Here is an 18,819-nt window from a genome sequence, read left to right as displayed (position 1 = left end):
CTTCTTTTCACTATACAGACACACTCGCATGCATGGTGCAACTCGGAAGGCTGCATTTTCTTGATACCATTCGTAATAGCTACTCGGCGTGGGACACTCGGAGCTTGGTTATGTATGCAATTGATCTGCTATTTGGAAAACTGTATTAAACTGAAATTCGATAAACTCGGGCTTGTGTGTGAAATATGGTGAACTGTATATCTTTGTGATGGTGTGGCTTGACTTTCCACAAGCACACTCTGCAAGTTTATATTCCTCGTGTTTCAAGGCTTTATAGATTGCCTGTCTGGATAAAGACTGCTCCACCAATGGAAGGCTGGCTAGAAAAGCCTCTACCTCCTAATATCGGTGTAAAAACAACTATTAACATTAGATCCGGTGGTGAGTTGGCCCGAAGACTTTGTTTTAAGCTATTGTATTAAAATAGTTAGCCTTCCTGGTTGCGATCTTGGTTAAATATATATACGACTATACTAGAAACCTATAGAGTATAGAGAATTTATACCTAAGACCTAGCAGTACCTGAAAAATAAGACAATATTACAATACATCTAAACCAAGCCCACTATTACCATAGTATTCCACAAACTCGCCTTCATTGCTACAGTACCAGAGCATCCGAATTGATTAATGCCTCACGAGAACGAAAGACAATTAGATAATTGGTCGCTGGGTATTCCCGCAGCATTGCAATATGCTGCATAATTCCCCTCCCCAAAGTAGCCTGCAATGCCATTTATTTCAAGGCAGCATTCTTCTAAGGTCATGTAGAGGCCTTGCGGCCCATTCTAGTGCTGATAGATTGGTAAACCGCAGGTATTAGGGTAGAGGAGCTCCGGTGACGTTTGCACAGCGAACGGGGCCGATTGATGTCATATCTTGTCAACATATATATGTGTGTTTTTCTGTAGCAGCAAGCATGGGTGCAGCATACCATGCTCTGTTTTAGAGCGTAAGAAGGTGTATGTATTTAGCGGGAGAGAAGAACTACCGATGGTCGGTCAAAGTGCGGGAAATAGACGCTAAATAATTGAGGAGAAGGCGTCAAAGGGTTTATAAGTGTCTATCAGAAGATAAAAACAACAAGGAATGATCAGTCGGGCGTCTAACACGGGGCAACTTACACGATGAGGGTTCCATCGCAAACACTTCAAGCGTATGTTCTGGTAGCTGCTAAACAGAGATAGATCGAGGTGTCCATCATATCAAGTACTAGTCTTCAAGGTGGCTTGCTACCCGCCGACCAGTGTTTAGTTAATTGCATCGGGGAAGCTACTATAGTAATGGAAACAGCCTGGAGAAACCCTAGAACTGTCAAGTCATGCAACACCTCCGTGGTCTGTTCTATAATGATGTTAAGCCAGAGCTGCTTTGACTTAACATTTCAGTACTAGGGTGACATAATATAACTTCGTTAACATACTTCATAGCCTCGCTGGGGTTTATAGTTTGATTTAATTACTATTACTCTTGATATTCATACTAGCCAAGGTAGAATTAGTCTCTGCCAGTTTTCCACCTATATCATCTTAGTTACACACTAGCACTGACCCATTCAAACCTGAGGGCTGCTTATTACACACTCATCGAACTACTACTACCGTGCTGAACAAAGAGCAAAAGACGTGGCTGCTCAGCAAACAAACCCTGAGCACCTCACAAAAGCGGCCGTGTCCGAAACAGGTAAGCTACCAGAAATCTAGAGAATCCAGTGTACGTATGTGCATGTGTATATATATACCCTTCTTTACTTTATATAAATGATCTCACTCCTCCTACTGACGCCTACGTGAACAGAACTCTTTCCAATCGATAGGATTACAGACGGGAGATTGGGGTATGGGGGCTGGACAACCGAGAACGCCAAACTCCCCCAAAACTTTCAGTAACGCATAAACGATTCACGCCACCGGTAGAAAACTTATAGGACATGAACCGTGGAAGTTACCTCTATCGCAAGCAGTGTATAGTAAGCAAATGTGGCTCTGAGCTTCAGCTCTTCCGTACGTGTGTATGTAGGCCGTAAGTTTCCCCCTCACCGCCGTCTCCATTCTTGAAGACGTCGTCAGAATCGTTATCTGTGAACTCATCCCGGTAGGGGCCCTGAGATTGAAGCCTAGGCGAGTTCTCGCCACCGCTGTCATCGTCAATGGCCAGATCGACATTATCGTCATCGAAATCATGGAACCCGAGACGCTCCTCCTCGTCACGAGCAAGAGTTGTGGCGGCAGTGTTGACATACGGGTCCTCAGAAAAGGCATGGTGAGGGCGACGGTCAGCATGATCGGCCTGCAAAGATCGACGTATATCGGCTCTTTCCTGAGCCTCTAATTCCTTGGCTCGTGCCATAGTCCTGGAAACAATGTCAGCTTTCGAATTTCGCAAGGCAAATTAGTCGTCGATGGCCCACCTTTTATAAATGTACCAGCCAGTGAAAATCCCGATCGCAACGGTTACGATGATGCTGCCGATATTCACGGCTTTAGAACCTGCGCTCATCTCCTCTCCTTTCTCGGAAAGTAAACGGATCCGGCTGCCTACAAAGGCCGGGACAAGGAGCTTAGGTGTAACGATAGCCGTGGCAAGTCCATACATCAATGGCTGAACGGTCGGGAAGGTTGAAACAGCACCGTTGCACACTGAGTACGGTAAAGGACAGAGACGAATCATACACAGCAATTTCAGACCGTCATACTTCAACGTCAACGCAAGAGCTGCGAATCTCTTATCACGCTCCATCATTCGATTCACGAACTTAGACAGGATAGTCCGAGAAACAATGAAGGAGCACGTAGATCCCAGCACAGTCGCAGAAGCATAGAGAAGCCATCTATCGAGGACGTCAGTGGGCCGGTCAAGACCAGGATAAGGACGCAAATCTTACCCTTTCCATACGCCAAAGATGTAACCAGATATGGTACCAAAGGTAGACCACCCCACCAAGGGTGGAAAGGAGACGAAGAATACACATAACCAGAGGACAATGTATGCCCCCACTGATTTCTCCCATTTCTCTGCTACAGGGCCAAGCCATATGAAGACTTTGCCCGTGAAAACCAGGAATCCAATTCCGAGGAGATTGGCAAGCAAAGCAGCAGCAGCAGCACCTACTTTCTGCCAAAAACTCAATCTCCGCCATATTGCCATCATTCGTTGCGATGTTTCATTCAAGCGATGAGCGACCTGCTTCCAAAGGGTAGGTGATTCGGAGGGGTTGGCGGAATTGCTCCTGCCAGATGCCAAATGACTCCATGGCGGATACGAATCATTGTCTGCGGGTGAAAGCGATTCTGAAGGCGAGGTGGGGAGGGACAAAGCCCGGGCGGTAGATGTGTAGTCGGCAGGCATTTTTCAGGAATATAAGAGGGTGTGTGTTGTGATTCCAAAGCCGGAGAGACAGTCTCAGAACAAGTATTCGCAAGCCAATGGAGTTCGACGGTTAAGTGGAAGCGCAGCGCAACCCCAACGATTATCTTATTGTTGCTTTATTAGAACTGGAAGGTAGTCCCCGATAGATCGCCACGTTACTGGTCGTTGATCAATTAGCGAGGGCGTATCTATGCCCCCAGCGCGAGCTGATACATGGGAAGTTGGAAAGGGATCGGTGTTTTGTAACAAGTCCAAATGGCTGGAAGGCGTTCCTGAATTGTTGGGGAAATGGGAGAAAGATTTACCAGGTAAAAAGCTAAGCAGCCATGATGAACCTTCAGTCGCGACAGCAGATAGATAAAAGCATATGATGACAGTTGAAACGTGGCATAGAGCCCCTATAAAGACTGACAGTAGTTTGTCTGCCTGAGAGTGAAACGGAGGCTGTGCTATTAGGTTGGCGGTTAATTAATGGAGCTGCTGACTGTACGGTATGAAGTCACCCCATTACCTCATGAGTACCCCCAGTACGGTATTATTGTACTCAGCATCTGACATGCTTACTATGTATGACCTGCCTACTGAAGCTTGGTTCTTTCCACCTATCAGACTACTTTTTAGGGTTTTTATACATTTTTCTATCGATAACACTTTATTCCTCTTCAATATCTTAGGAAAAAAAAGGTAAACGTAGCCACTGCTTTCTGGGTACTTGCCTGTATGCAGCCCTGCATCCAAGGTTCGTGATCCATGATCAGTGGGTATATGTATGTATCGGCAGATCGACCAGTGATCCTGCTGGGTTATCGCCCGTGCCAAGACCCTGTTGCCATCAGTCTAGATTTCATGGAAAGGCAGCAGCAAGGCAATAAGTTTCCCCCACATTCATACCCAGCGATTTTCTGTGGGACGGGAAAGGGAGTCAAAAAAAGGTAAAAGGCTATATATGTACCTCGATATATCAAACTCTATGGAATAATCAATCGGGTTAAGAAAATGAACATACTAAAGCAGAAAAACAAACAAAGACCCGTATAAGACAGGCACAGCTCATTTAAATTTTATCCTATAGTCTGTAACGCCTAGTCAATATCAATCGAATGGATCCATCCTGGACATTGACGCCTGTTTCCATTCTGGTTTAGTGCTTCACTCAATCGGGTGGAAAGATCGAGAGGGGAGGTCGAATTGGTGGTCGGATTGGAGCCACAGCCTCAGGTTGGAGAACAAATAATCTACAAAGGTCAAGCTCTCGAACAGACATCTGTTTTCTCCCCCCAATTTAATTCCCACCTTGACACCCGTACCCGTACCTTTCTCCCCCCCAACTTACTACTTAGTCTACACCTGACAATTCCTTTCTCCCTCTCCTTGTTTTCTTTTTTTTTTTGCTTGCGTTTTCTTCTCATGTTTCTTCGCTTCTCCCATTAAGCTACTTCTTCTTCTTCTTTTCTTTCTCCTTTATTTCTTGGATGTCCTCTTGTTCTTCCCTGACTGATCGTTCCCTGCTCAGATGCGATGCGCTTACCGATGGTCTACACCACGTTTCCTGTCGCATCCTGCTAACATCTCTCATCTAGCATCTCGTTTCATCCATGACTATACACTGGATTACCTCTTCAGACAGGGAACAATGAAATCTGAATGTTAAACCCCCTTCTCAGTTTGTGGTGGTGTTGCACAATCTCATTCTTGTCCTCTATTCAACCTGCTGTCTTACCCCTCATTTCCCTCCGCCCCTTTTACACCGCGTATCTCTACCCCCCCCCTTATCAACACCCCTCAGTTGCATGATCGCCTCCACTCAGCATGATTTCCGAAGAGCTTCTTGAGGACTGCCTCCAATCCCTCCAAGGCCAAGACTTCGACGAGGAAGAACAGGCCGAGAAAGCTGAGGATTTCCTGCGAGAGAAGACCTCCTTGTCGGGGTCGTCCTTAGAAAATGCCGTGCTGGACGTCCTATGGAGGCATCGAAATCGCACCCTTCCAGGTTCCTCTCCTCCTCCGCCCCGACATACCGTCATTCGCCGCTCATCCCCAGCCCCCTGGCAGATGGGCCGTTCGTCGACGCCGTTGTCACCCCATTCAAATCTAGGAACGAGCCCGGGAAGCACATCTTGGCTTCCTAATTCACGAGGTGGCTTCTCGCGACCGGCACTGTCCTCTACCGTATCACCATTTACTTCCCCGCGCCCGTCGCCCAGACTCGCTCTTGCCCAGCCGATCCCTCACTCCCCGAATTTAAACGCATACGAATTCTCCGACCAGACCCAGGTGTCCGATTTCTATGGTGATTTTGGTAGTGACAGCAATGTGGACTGGCTGGTAGCCGACGATGCCAACAGTACTACCTCTTCCGTCGGGACGCTGAGTGCCCTTGGAGGCCTCAGCGCTACGGCCCCTGAATTTGTCCCGGATATGAGTCCCCATGATATTTTGCGCACAGTGCTCGGAGATAAAAGGACAAACGATGAGATAGAAGCTGCCCTCGAGGCAAACAGTTACGACTTGGGTGCGACAATTGCATCTTTGTCCCAAGGTCATGATGTGGATGGGTTTATCCATCACTCTGATGACACTCGCGTGGTTGTCGGAAAATCTATGGCAATGGAGCAAGTCAAACCTGGAAGTTCCCCAGGCCAAATCCGTAGCCCAGTGGTCTGCAAGTATTGGTTGTCTACTGGCCAATGTCTCCGTGCCGATTGCCGGTTTAGCCATGATTTAACCAATCATCTTTGCAAGTGAGTCTGACGAGGGCTCTGTAAACATCTTCTAATAGACAGTGGTACTGACGATGTTACCCTCCCTTTATAGATACTGGGTTATGGGCAATTGTTTGGCTGGCGATGGTTGCCCTTTTTCGCATGACCCTTCGGCGCTCGTCGCCAATCTCAGCGTGACAGACGGCAGTCATCAAGGCTCAACTGGCCCTCAGTTCCACGTAGATAGCGCATCCGAAGCATTCCCTCCTTTGCAGCCTACGCTAGGAGTGGGCGATCAATGGGCGAGCCAATACATTGGCAAATACCCAGCTCATTTATCAGGTCTAATTGGGGGCAAAGGCGTTTCGCAATCAATGCAACTTGTCACAGGCAAACGAAATGGAAGTTCAACACATGGATCTCGCCCTCATTCCCGACCCGGTAGCAGGCATCAAAATCGTGAATTAAACCCGGCCGCTCCGTCTGTGGATGACCCAGATGCATTTCCTACACTTGCTGCCGTCAGCGCCAAAAATAAGAAACATCATGGTAAACGTGGCGCGCATAATCGTGAAGCCAATTCAAATAAAGATAGTGTGCCTACTTCACTAGCAGATGTCGTACGCATGTCTCCATCTCCCGCAGTTGGGAAGGGCAAGACCACATCCAGAAACAAAGAAGGAGCCAAAGGCCGCGAGAACAGCGCCGCTGCTCAGTCTATACCACCGCCGCAAAACATCCCTTGGCTTGAAACAGGCTCGCGAGCCAACCAGCAATATATCAAGTACCGTACGGAAGCCATCCGCCATGGCACAGTAAGGAACAAGTTTCTCCAAAGGTAAGGGTCTCGAGATGTACCTTGGTGAGAGTAAGCTGACCGTCTTTATAAGTGCGGCCCAAGCCTGGAATCGTAATGATGCCAGGGCGGCAAAAGCTCTATCTCTGCGGGGCCAGGCGGAGAATGAAGCTATGCGTAAGTGCCATCGAGAAGCTGCGCGGCAATTATACGAAGAACGAAATAAGCACATAGTCAATGCCGGTCTGGACGATTCCTTGGAAGAGCTCTATGTAGATTTGCATGGCCTCCACCCCGAGGAAGCAATTGAATATTTGGAGAAGATCCTTCTCAAACATGCTAATGAAGGCCGACGTGTTGTCTATGCCATCACAGGCACAGGTCACCATTCTAAGAATGGGAAAGACAAGATAGGAAAGGCAGTCAAGGCTTGGCTGAACGAGTGGAAATACCTATTCCGTGAATTTAGCGTACCCGGAGAAAGGGGAGGGTATGTGGGTGGGATCTTGGGCATCGATCCCACGAGTTACGACAGATCTCTAGCGAAGAGTCTAGAAGACAGTGCTGATGCAAAAGCGGGTGCGGGTGGGAATACACCCGTGCTGACGATGGGCAAAATCCAGCTGTTGAAGCGGGAGGATTTGGAGGTGAGCCACTAAAACACACTTGAGAAAGGCCTTCCAATATAAGAGTTCAGTGGAAGGAATGATACTTGTGTTGTACTACAAGTCGCCTTTATGATATGTGCCCACCTTCCGCCCTCAATCGTCTAAGATGCGGAATTGCAAGTGGCGGTGGCTTTCCCGCAGTCTGAATGCAAGTTCCCCGTGGAGGTCAATTCCAGCAAGTATATGAAAGTATGCAGGAATTCAGGGAATGAAATAGATAAATCTCTTATCATCTGTTCCTGTGCATAGCACCAACTTTCTTCTGGCATCCTATCTGTCCGTCTCCTTATGCTCCTTCAACACGGAGGCTGGCTAGCAATAAAACATTATTTCAATATACATATCCATTGGTCATTTTCTCTTGAGTGTTGGTGAGATTTGCAGCTAAAGACTATTGTTTAAAGTGAGAGCAGAGGGTAATATTTACTCGGGCTCCTGGTTGTGCCACTTCTCGCGTAATTCTTCGACATTGAAACCGCATGCCTCGGCCTTCTTCACGATTGCCCTCGCCTTTTCAGCAACAGGGACATCAATCATCTTTCCATCCAACGTCCAAGCACCCCGGCCCGCAGCCGCCGCCTTGTCATCTGCAATAGTCACCCGCACGGCCCACTGAACCTCATCCGAGTCCGGGCCAAAGATCTGTTGTACAGTCGGCACCTGAGAGGGATGGATACACTGCTTCCCATTGAACCCCAATTGCCTGCCGCCACGACATTCCTCTTCCAAAACAGCAGGCGGGGACCCATCACCCTTAGTCGATTTATAAGTCGTACAGACAAGATCAATAGTAGAAGGCAGATTCGCCGCCCTCGCAGCAGTAGCAATCATAGACCGGGCGAAGAGAAATTCAGTCAGATTGGGGGTCCGGGTAAGACTGAGGTCGAGGGCGAAATCCTCCGCGGCGAAAATCAACCCCTGAAGAAGTGGCGTGGAGGCGCAGATCTGGGTCAGATTGGTCAGGGATTTGGCCGACTCAACGAGAGCCAGGAGAGAAATCGGAGGTCGCGAGGAAGCATCTTGGGATTGGGACTGTTGGGAAAGAGTGTGGGTGATGACGTCGTTGACGAATGTTAGGTCGGAAGCTGAGTTTACTTTCGGAATGACGATAGTGCTTAGATTGGGGGATTGGAGCTGTTTATTCTGTGAGCTGGTGGGATTGGAAAGAAAGCAAGCAGAATGTAGAAGACATGAACTTACCACTTCTGTTAGATCTGCTAGGGCTAGACCGCTGTCTACGGAGTTGATGCGGACTGCCCGTTCGCGGATGCCCGAGGGTGCGGGCTGGTCGAGAGCTCTCCGCACCAGAGAACGAGCTTCCGCTTTTTTGTGCGGAGTCACACTGTCTTCTAGGTCATAGGCTACGCAGTCGGCTGTTAATGTGCGTGATTTGTCGATGAAGCGCTGCGATGAGCCCGGGACTGGGTTGATTAGAGTCAGCGACGGCTGTCTGGGTGGAAGCGATGCGATGCGCTTGCAATCATCCTTGGTTTGTAGGGACAAGGTGAAATGCGGGGAAGAGCTGTTTGGGAGGGACGTACTGTAGAGCAGTGCGCGACGGAGCGCATTTCTGGACGCCATTGTCGCTGGATAGTGAGCGATCCAAAGAGTCTCTGTGTGTATCTCGCTTCTCTTTAGTTCAGCAGCATTTCAGAGGGGTGAGAAGAACGAAGACCGGCGGCAGTTGAGAAGTCGTCAGTCTTTTCCTCCCTCGGCAACGAGGGCATAAAGGCTTCTCCGGAATCTAGATTTCAACATTGAGAGATCAGTAGAGACATCTATAAGCTTATTGTAAGGAGGAATATGATGCATCATCCCGTTCCATTGTAACTTGTTTCTGACAGTTCACACCACGTGTGAGTTCCCTCCACATTATGATTCGGTTGTAATGATGCCTGTCGGTCTGCACACGAGAGATCATCTTTATCAAGCCCCGTCAAACCCGCAATACGTACATACATAAATAAATAACCGCGTAACAAAAACCTCCACCGCCCGCATTCTGTCATCACTCACCGCCCGGTCATGGAGACACGCAACATCATCGCATTCATTCCGCCCTGTCAACTATTCTTCCTGAGAAGAAGAGTGAAGCGAGCGTAATTGCTCCTGTCTTTGTTGCTAGCTTTCTTGCTCGTCCTGTTACTAGACACTACGGTTTTTCCTCCGTCGACATGGAGCAACAACCCCTTAATCCCGAACCCCAGCAGGGGGATCTGAACTGGCGTCTGAGTGCGCATCCGATTACGTTGCTTTGTTTCCTAGGCTTCCGCACCAGCGCCCTGCTGATGTACCTATTCGGGGTGCTCTTTATTAAGAATTTGTATGTGTCTTTATTTTGTTCTTGCATAGATGCCTCCTGCAATATAAGACCGACCCCCCGTGGGCTCCCTCGGAGATCTCTGCCCCTGACTACATGGCCGATCCAATCTAATCTGAATCTACAGCATCTTGGTCTTCATCATCACCCTGCTTCTCCTCGCAGCAGACTTCTATTACCTCAAAAACATTGCCGGACGTCGCTTAGTGGGTCTCCGCTGGTGGAATGAAGTGAACAGCGCCAGTGGTGACTCGCATTGGGTGTTCGAATCCTCGGACCCAACAACTCGTAGGATCGCGGCTACAGATAAGAGGTTCTTTTGGCTTAGCTTGTATGTGACGCCTGCGCTTTGGGTTGGACTGGCGATTTTGGCCATCATTAGACTGAGCAGTGTTATTTGGTTGAGCTTGGTTGGTGAGTAGTGTCCTGTCTTCTGTCACCCTGTGGTTTCTGATACTAATCGGCATAGCCATTGCCCTCGTTTTGACAATCACCAATACTCTTGCCTTCTCACGGTGTGATCGCTTCAGCCAAGCGTCCACCTTCGCCAACCGGGCACTGTCTGGAGGAATTGTGAACAACATCGCGGGGGGTCTGCTGGGCAGACTCTTCAAGTAAACAAGCCAGTCTTGAACGTTGTGCATTGTATGGCTGTCGTTCCTCCCTTGATACATCTGGATGTATTTTACAAATCACGTGCGCTTTATGTATGCTCCTAAGATTCAGGCCTCTCCTTATGAAATGAATGCAACCTGTTTTGTGTCTTACTCCTTTATATCTGTTGATCTTTATATCATTAGTCATTTTTGAGGGATTTTCCGGGGCTTGAGTTCAGTCTCAAATGGGATCCCATCTCCCACAAGGAATGGACTCCTCAAACGCTGCGCGACGACAATGATTAGCACAAGCTATGTGGGACCGGACCGGACCTGTCAACTCTACAAGAAGCAAATCCACAAGCAAAGGGTGCTAAATCAACAACCTATTTAACTTCAAATTGTTTGCTATTGGACTCATCACTGCGCTAAGGGCCCGTCTTCCCAGGAACACAAAAATCACCAAACCCACCCCCTGCTATTTGCAATGACTACCTCCACCACTTGACCACAACAACCCTTTCTCAAAACACAAACAGTACAGAAGAAGAAGAAAAAAAAAAAAGGCTACCTACCCTAACCCAGAATCTCTCACCCTCTACCTTCGAAATCTATGCATCCCAACCAAAACTCCCAAAACCCACAACCCACAACAAAAAAAAAAGCCAAGGCAAACCCACCCATCGATTTACAAAGATAACAAAGAGCACTAGCCTGAGAAACTAATACAGGGTTCTTATGCCAGGGATTGGAATAGGGGTTGACTGTGCCGCAGTACATTAGCGTTGTTGGTCAAACGTACTCAGCCTCCCGACGAGGATTCAAACGTTCAACAACACACACGAGGCTGGCGCTATTTCGATCTAGTATCCATACTAGTCATCCGACGTGGCTGTCAACAAAGAAAAAACAGGATCCAGGATCCAGGATTCAAAATTCAAAATTCAAAATTCAAAATTCAAAATTCAAAATTCAGTACAGACACTCTCATGATACAGTGCTGTCGTGGACGGTATACCTATTCGCAGAGGAAGACATGACAGTAAAAATATGATGAACATGTATACTCCATACTCCGGACTCCGTACATGCTACATACATGCATACACCTCTAACCCCAAGCCCTATCGTCATCCACGTACCTTAATTCCAAATCCAAATCTAGATCATCCCAACTCAAGAATCAATCTCACCCAACACACATGACCAAAGAAACAAAGAGAAAAGAAGGTACAATCCCCCCTAAAAAGCTCTCACCTGCCCAAATCCCAAAAAAGACCAAACCGCCCCTTCCCATCCCCCGTTCCCCGAGGAAGCTAAGTTCCTAGTTCCATCAGCCATGTATCAGCTCTCCCCTGGCATCTAAGAACAACATGCTTCTATTCGCTGCGGCACTTCGCGCCTCTCGCTCCTAGTTGAATCTTATTTTGGTACGAAGTCATGACTCGTGCAAGGCTGCAACGGTGTGAATTGTGAGTGATCACAAGACTCCAGGCAGCAATTGTCTATTTTCTTTCATTTCATTGCATTGCATTGCATCGCATGGGTTTGTTTTGGTTTGCAGCCTTGTACTTTTGAAAAAAAAAAAAAAGAAAAAAAAAGAAAAGAAAAGATAAACAAAAAGCAATTTTATCAATTACAAAGTGAGTCTATGCAAAATACCCAGGGAGAAGAATCGTAACCACAACAACATTATGATAACGTTATGATAACCAAAAGGAAATGGTCATTTCCTCTCAGAGCACACACAGACCACAGCCTCACAGTATAAAACCCAGCGTGCCAACTCACTACCTCTGCCTTGAATTTTGGTTGATCTTTCTTTTCTTTCTAGATGCAGACCAAAACCAAGCGGAGCCGATTGAGTAGCGGTGGTCGTTGGACGACGGAAGAGCGGCTTCAGCTGTTACGACTGCGTGATCGGAACAAGCATCTTGCTTGGGGTCAGTTTCAGAAGGTGCGTCTTGTCAACTTCCTCCTTGTTGTTCAGGTACTAGGGATTTGCTGTATGTCAGGGTTGCTGATCTAGATTACGTTCGTGCTAGATATACTTTCCACGACGATCCTATATGGCTTTGACGAAGGCGTATTCGGTGTGTGTTTCTTTTGCTTTTTTTTTCTTCCCCCTTTCTTTGTATGGCTTCATTGAGATATACCTCGTTGGCCTCTTCTGGTTCCTCTCCGGTTACTGTTTTTGTTGGGTTGTTTGGGTTGAAGACGTTTGCTGACCTGGACAAGGATATGAAATTGAAACGACAAACGAGGGACAACGCAATGGTGTGCATTCCGTCCCTCGGCCAAAAACAAGAACAACATTTGCTTACCCGTGCTATTGTCTCATACCAGACCAATACTACTAGCAATGGGACGACACTCCCATTCAAGACCAATAAGCCAAACAAACGGCCAAACACAGACGAGCGCCCCGCCAATGAACGGGCCAATAAACAATCTAAGACAGCTGAGAGAGATTCGACCTATGTGCCTGACGAAGACGGCGAGGGTTCGGAATTTTCAAGTGGCGAAGATATTGCTCATGGCATCTCGGTATGTCACCCCCATCTAGCCAGGATCGAGTAGATTTACTAATAAATATGCAGTTGAGCCCCGTGAATGGTCGAACAAGAAGTTCGGCGAACTCCTTAGCAAAGAATAAAGCCCAAGCAGTCGGCATACAGCTGATATCTCAAAATCCCAGGATTGCCATGAGCTCACAGACAAGTGCGTCGGATAAGACAGCTCCGGAGTCCCCTAGCCGGGCTAGACAAACCAGGGGCACTGAGAGGGTCCTGGGCTCTGTTCATAATGGCAAGCCTGTATCGACCACTGCAACGATGCAAAGTGCCAGCCTGTCTAAAGCCAATCCTGACAAACCCCCTTCTAAAGCTTTGCAGCCGCCACGGCCCAGTACGCAAATAGAAAGTCTGGGTTCGGGCACGGCGCACGACCTGTTCTCCAGCATGGTGAAATCTATTGCAGATCACAAAAAGTCGTATGAATTACTGCCAAAATTTCCTGAGAGACAAGGGAGCGAGCTCATTAAGTGGGGTCTACTCGACTTGATCTCTGATGCTCATTCTTACCAGGCCGCTCAGCCACTTATTGAAAAGCAAACACGAGAGCTTCAGGAACTCAGATCCGAGGTCGACACATATAAAAAGGGCCAGGAATCCCTGGAAGCAGACCTATCCAAAGCTAGTGGCGAGATAGCCAAATTATATCAACAACTCAAGTCAGGTCAAACTCAGAGCTGCAAAGAATGTCGCCGACTGCAGGAGCGAAATACGGCTCTGGAAGAGACGATCAACCTGATAAGAAAGCAAATTCTCTCTGGTCCAGAAGGAAGACACCCTCCTAGCTCGTCGACGTCTACCGGAGTGGTATCTGGTTAACAGCAAGCTGAACCGGCTTTTTTAACCCGTGTTAGTTTACGTATCTGTAATGTTATATATAAGCAATGCATGTTTGAAAGCTCCGCCAGATCACTCTATAGTTAAGCATGTGTGCGAATGGCAACCCCGACTTACCATGCATTTGCAAATTATATACCTTGGAACTTATATGCCCACAGAATTTCATCAGAAAGAACTCTTGCAAGCTCCGGAGCACGTCAAGACCGGATAGAAGGTAAAATGTTCAGGATGGCAGCAACTTTTGCACTATCATTACCAAAGTATGTAATAAGATGTAAGGAGAGTCCTGGATTTCACGCGTGTCACATTTAGTGACGAGATAACTACTGCTCCTCCTCGATCTCCTCCTCACCATACTCAAGTCCCTCCTCGTCATCGATCGAGGCTTCTTGATATTGCTGGTATTCCGACACCAAGTCATTCATGTTGCTTTCCGCTTCCGTAAACTCCATCTCGTCCATACCCTCGCTGGTGTACCAGTGCAAGAATGCCTTGCGACGGAACATGCTAGAGAACTGGTTGCCGATACGTTGGAACAATTCCTGGATGGATGTCGAATTACCAATGAAGGTGGAAGCCATCTTCAGGCCCTTGGGAGGCACGGAGCAGACCGTGGTTTGGATGTTGTTCGGGATCCATTCGACGAAATAATGATTGTTCTTAGTCTGGATGCCACGCATTTGATCTTCGACCTCCTTCGTCGAGACCTTTCCACGGCTAAATCCTAGTTAGTCTTTGCAATCATCAACTGCGGAGGAAACCTACAAGATCGCGGAGCAAGTCAAGAAGCGGCCGTTATGGAAGTTAGCAGCAGCCATCATGTTTCGGGGATCGAACATCTGTTGGGTCAATTCAGGCACTGAGACTGCGCGGAATGAATGGGCTCCCCGGCTGGTCAGTGGTGCAAAGCCCACCATGAAGAAATGGAGCCGGGGGAAGGGCACCATGTTCACAGCCAGTTTCCGCAGGTCCGAATTGAGCTGACCAGGGAATCGAAGACTGACAGTAACACCAGACATGACTGCCGAGACCAGGTGGTTAAGGTCACCATAGGAAGGAGAAGACAGTTTCAGGGTGCGCATGCAGATGTCGTAGAGGGCCTAACTTGGTTAGAACACATCGTCACTTATGACAGTGATGGACTCGCACCTCGTTATCGATACAAAACGTCTCGTCGGAGTGCTCCACAAGCTGATGAACAGACAATGTGGCGTTGTATGGCTCGACCACCGTATCCGAGACCTTCGGCGAAGGTGCCACAGAGAATGTGGCCATCATGCGATCCGGGAATTCCTCGCGGATCTTCGAGATCAAAAGAGTTCCCATACCGGAACCAGTACCACCTCCAAGGGAGTGTGTGATCTGGAATCCTTGCAGACTGTCACAGCTTTCGGCTTCACGACGAACCACATCCACAACGGAATCAACCAACTCAGCACCCTCCGTATAGTGACCCTTTGCCCAGTTGTTTCCCGCGCTCGATTGGCCGAATACGAAGTTGTCCGGTCGGAAAAGCTGTCCAAACGGACCAGCACGGACGGCATCCATCGTGCCGGGCTCCAAGTCCACGAGGACCGCGCGGGGAACATATTTCGAGTTGCCGACCTAGTGTATTGATGAGCAGCCGTAGTATACATGATTTAGAGAAGCTTAGCAACCTCATTGAAATAGACGTTCATCCGCTCCAGTTCTTGGTCGTTAGAACCGGTGTACCTGAGACTCAATTAGGAGTAGTCCGTCACGTCATAGCCCATGTTACTCACACTCCAGACGCGTCGAGACCATGTTCGCCGGAGATTATTTGCCTAAAACAATGTCAATATGCGTTCCATTCAGGACACCCTGCTTGTTGAGCATGTGAAAAGGATGAATCAACAGTGAACTTACCAGAAGGCGGTACCAACTTGGTTACCCTAAAAGAAAGAGCGCGACGACTCAGCTGTCTTGTATGGGATATTGCTCATGATTTTACTTACACACTGGCCAGTTTGGAGGTGCACCTTGAGGGAGTTAGCATTGGTGTGTTGTTCACGTTGGAGATGGAGCGGCGGGGGAAGAGTGGGGAAAAGAAGAGCTCCGTGACTGCTCTAAACAAACTTACGATCTCACGCATTGTGGAGAAGGATGAAGTATCACGATACAAGAAGGTATTAGGGGGTAAGAAAAAGGGATTGTGACGGAGAAGATGGGATTGAGATAAGAAAGACGGGGTGGGAGGTGATGTTGGGCAACGAAGAAGCGGGAAGATTTATTGGGAGAAGAAAAACAAAAAGTAGGGGAAACCGTGATCAGTCAGTCAGGTGTCCGTCAGGCGACGCTGGAGCTTCTAGTTTTTATGTAAAGTCGTAAGTAAGCAGTGCATTTGGTGCTAACGGCATTTCGACACCCTCTTTTTGAGCGAATTTGCCTGGGCCTATGGATTCATTCGATTCATCCAGCCTTGGGCCCAAAGCACACTAGTCCCAACTTTGCCTCCTGTCCGTTGTCCCCTTTTTTTTTTTTTTTTTTTTCGGGGTTCCTCCTTTTTTTTAGAGACCATAATATCGACAACCCAACGGCTCGATCCGATTCAGAATTGGACATATAAGCGACAGGAGCAAACAATAACAGAGCGAAATCAATTCGATGTTGATCCGTGGGTACCCGAGTAGTTCTATAATTTGTAGCCACTTTTTCTAATTGACTCCGGGGACTGCACAAAATGACAACAACGAATGTATCCGGATGTTTGTGTTGCTCACCGCTCTATTTGCTTTTCTACGTATTTGAGAACGCGTGAGAGAGTTTGACTGGGATGCAACAACTCCAGTACCTTGCGGATCAGACAATAAAATGCCTGGAGGACGTTAACCCTAGTTGGTAGATACCTACGCTAACCCGTCGTGGCTTAAAGGTCACCAAACCCCAAGACTGCCAATAACCGTCGCTTAGAAATGAGACCAATCTGAGATCATAGGGATCAACATGCTTTCTTGCAGATAGGATAAATTTATAGCCTAATTTCAGTAAGGTTAGACCAAAGAGCCTGAAGCACAGCGTACCTCAACCTGAAAACCTTCTCAAACGCCTCCATCAACGGGGAAATATGCTCCTCCCTGAAGATCAGCATCGGACGCAGTCGAATAGTTGATACACCGCAGCTTCCAATGTTAATTCCGAGACTGCGCATTTCCTTTAACAAGGTGCTGGAATCGGGCGTGTCAAAAGCAAGATAGGTTCCCTTGCGCTTGCCGCGAAGGTTCTGGATGAACTGTGGATATTTCGTGGCTAGAGTAGCAAGTCTGTCATGGAGAATGTCGCCTACGCGAGCCTGGAAAGGTCAGAACGCTGGATAAAACTAAGTGTGATAAAACGTACTGTCTTTTGTACAAGATTTTCGCGGAGTATCTCATCAATAACTGCATTACACATGATAATGCGTGCAGCGTCACCCATCCACCTAAGAAACACAACAGTCAGTTACTTCTTTAAACACTATAAAGCCGGGCGCAATTTTACGTATTGAATTGCCGGTAAGCTTTATCAGGACGAAGAGAGCTGTCGCTGAAGAAGTAGCCCGCAGTCTGTGCCTTCTTTGAGAAAGTCACGATATCAGCGGGGGCGGAAAGATTCCAATGCTCATGGCCCCAGAATTTGCCCGTACCACCGAAGCCTGTCTGGACCTCATCAATGACAAGGCAAATTTCACGAGTCTTCGTAATAGCCTGCAAACCCTGGAAAAACTCCGGTGAGGCATGGTTATCGCCACCTTCGCTCTGAATCGGCTCAACGATGATTCCAGCCACAAGGCAGTGCCATGAATCAATGAGGTGCCCAACCTCTTGCAGACAGCGCTGCTCTTCACGACGGTTGTCCTGCTCGTGTTCTTCTACAGGGTATTTTAGCTGAGGAAAGAAGCCTGGGGCCACTTGAAGGACGAATATCAATCTTGTGTACTGGCTTGGAGCGAGTAGCAGGCAGGCTAGCGAATCCACGGCCGTGGAAAGAGTTCTTGAAGCTAAGGATAGCCAGATCCGGGGATCCGGGTGCTTAGTTTTTCATGACAGATTCCTGCTCATGCTCGGACCAGGGCACATCCCCTCTTTGTTTCCGGTGATAGGCCATGAAAGCGGCCTTGAAGGCTAGCTCGTTGGCCTCGGATCCCGACTGTGCTGTGAAAACCTGGGTGCATCCGCGTGGAGCGGCGCGCATGAGGCCACCACGTAACAGATCAAGCCACTGCTGAGAGGGGAAGTTGCCAATTGCTGGACGGTTAACCAGGGCTGAAATCATCGCCGGTGATTGCGCAGCCTTCACCAGCGTGGGGTTGTTGTATCCCACGGGGATCGAGGCAATCTGGGCGTACACATCGAGATAGGCGTTACCATCTATGTCGACCAAGCTATGAAGTGTAAGTTACAACACTTCATACCATCGCGTATTGGGAAGAAAGCTTACTAGTTTCCAGAGCTTTTGTCATAGTCTATAACCAGCTGCGTAGTTCGGGCATCAAAGATGACATCTAGTTCCAACTTTGTAGCATTCGTTAACAGACCAGGAACGGCCGTCTGCATAGAAGGTGCAGATGGCTCAGGAATGACCGTCATCTTGAGACTTAGCGATACACAAATATGCGCGGAGTGAATGTTTTGCTTGCCCAGATTGAAATCTAGAAAGCGGGCGTGTGTAGCTGGCTTTTATCATCTAAAAACATCGACCCTGACAACTTTTCCGAGTCCTTCGCCCCACCCGGACCGGGAATTTGCCCCAGTGGCTCATGATACAAGTCACTTTCAAGTAAAGAGAGAACAACTAGCAGTTTGACACACGGAAAACCGATAAAGCCAAGCCGGGAGTTGAGAAGAAGTATTCAAGGTTCCCCGCAGTGAATTCCGGTCGGGTAACTGCACCCGAGCTAAAGACGGACTATAAACACCCAGACTGTCGCTTATCTTACATATAAAAAACCGCCCCAC

At 48.1% G+C, this 18,819-nt stretch overlaps 7 protein-coding genes across 7 annotated transcripts; 3 read left to right on the top strand and 4 right to left on the bottom strand.

Moving 5' to 3' along the window:
* Positions 1-1,992: 1,992 nt before the first annotated feature.
* On the bottom strand, positions 1,993-3,348 carry ABOM_004449 (TVP38/TMEM64 family protein; the record flags this gene model as incomplete). The annotated part of the gene is made up of 3 exons (XM_022531579.1): positions 1,993-2,353; positions 2,411-2,830; positions 2,885-3,348. 3 exons carry the CDS (start codon positions 3,346-3,348, stop codon positions 1,993-1,995), a joined length of 1,245 nt encoding a protein of 414 aa, XP_022390705.1.
* A 1,830-nt stretch (positions 3,349-5,178) lies between these two features.
* ABOM_004448 (CCCH zinc finger and SMR domain protein) lies at positions 5,179-7,526 on the top strand (the record flags this gene model as incomplete). Its single annotated transcript, XM_022531578.1, has 3 exons — positions 5,179-6,110; positions 6,184-6,909; positions 6,962-7,526. 3 exons carry the CDS (start codon positions 5,179-5,181, stop codon positions 7,524-7,526), a joined length of 2,223 nt encoding a protein of 740 aa, XP_022390706.1.
* A 432-nt stretch (positions 7,527-7,958) lies between these two features.
* ABOM_004447 (HpcH/HpaI aldolase/citrate lyase family protein) lies at positions 7,959-9,116 on the bottom strand (the record flags this gene model as incomplete). The annotated part of the gene is made up of 2 exons (XM_022531577.1): positions 7,959-8,669; positions 8,736-9,116. 2 exons carry the CDS (start codon positions 9,114-9,116, stop codon positions 7,959-7,961), a joined length of 1,092 nt encoding a protein of 363 aa, XP_022390711.1.
* A 593-nt stretch (positions 9,117-9,709) lies between these two features.
* ABOM_004446 (DUF846 domain-containing protein) lies at positions 9,710-10,473 on the top strand (the record flags this gene model as incomplete). Its single annotated transcript, XM_022531576.1, has 3 exons — positions 9,710-9,858; positions 9,983-10,269; positions 10,325-10,473. The coding sequence occupies 3 exons, from the start codon at positions 9,710-9,712 to the stop codon at positions 10,471-10,473; spliced, it is 585 nt and encodes a 194-aa protein (XP_022390712.1).
* A 2,252-nt stretch (positions 10,474-12,725) lies between these two features.
* On the top strand, positions 12,726-13,843 carry ABOM_004445 (uncharacterized protein; the record flags this gene model as incomplete). Its single annotated transcript, XM_022531575.1, has 2 exons — positions 12,726-12,998; positions 13,052-13,843. 2 exons carry the CDS (start codon positions 12,726-12,728, stop codon positions 13,841-13,843), a joined length of 1,065 nt encoding a protein of 354 aa, XP_022390713.1.
* A 344-nt stretch (positions 13,844-14,187) lies between these two features.
* Positions 14,188-15,977, bottom strand: ABOM_004444 (tubulin alpha-1 chain; the record flags this gene model as incomplete). Its single annotated transcript, XM_022531574.1, has 8 exons — positions 14,188-14,581; positions 14,630-14,964; positions 15,014-15,469; positions 15,523-15,577; positions 15,628-15,669; positions 15,752-15,777; positions 15,841-15,864; positions 15,966-15,977. 8 exons carry the CDS (start codon positions 15,975-15,977, stop codon positions 14,188-14,190), a joined length of 1,344 nt encoding a protein of 447 aa, XP_022390714.1.
* Positions 15,978-16,853: 876 nt separating this feature from the next.
* Positions 16,854-18,531, bottom strand: ABOM_004443 (uncharacterized protein; the record flags this gene model as incomplete). The annotated part of the gene is made up of 7 exons (XM_022531573.1): positions 16,854-16,860; positions 16,906-17,174; positions 17,222-17,303; positions 17,363-17,748; positions 17,801-17,861; positions 17,931-18,245; positions 18,302-18,531. Coding segments are annotated over 7 exons (1,350 nt in total), but the record flags the coding sequence as incomplete, so codon positions are not given.
* Between the last annotated feature and the right edge of the window lie 288 nt (positions 18,532-18,819).

This window comes from Aspergillus bombycis (genome assembly GCF_001792695.1).
Source record: "Aspergillus bombycis strain NRRL26010 chromosome Unknown contig00027, whole genome shotgun sequence".
Classification (NCBI taxonomy): domain Eukaryota; kingdom Fungi; phylum Ascomycota; class Eurotiomycetes; order Eurotiales; family Aspergillaceae; genus Aspergillus; species Aspergillus bombycis.
This window is presented reverse-complemented; position numbering and strand designations above follow the sequence as displayed.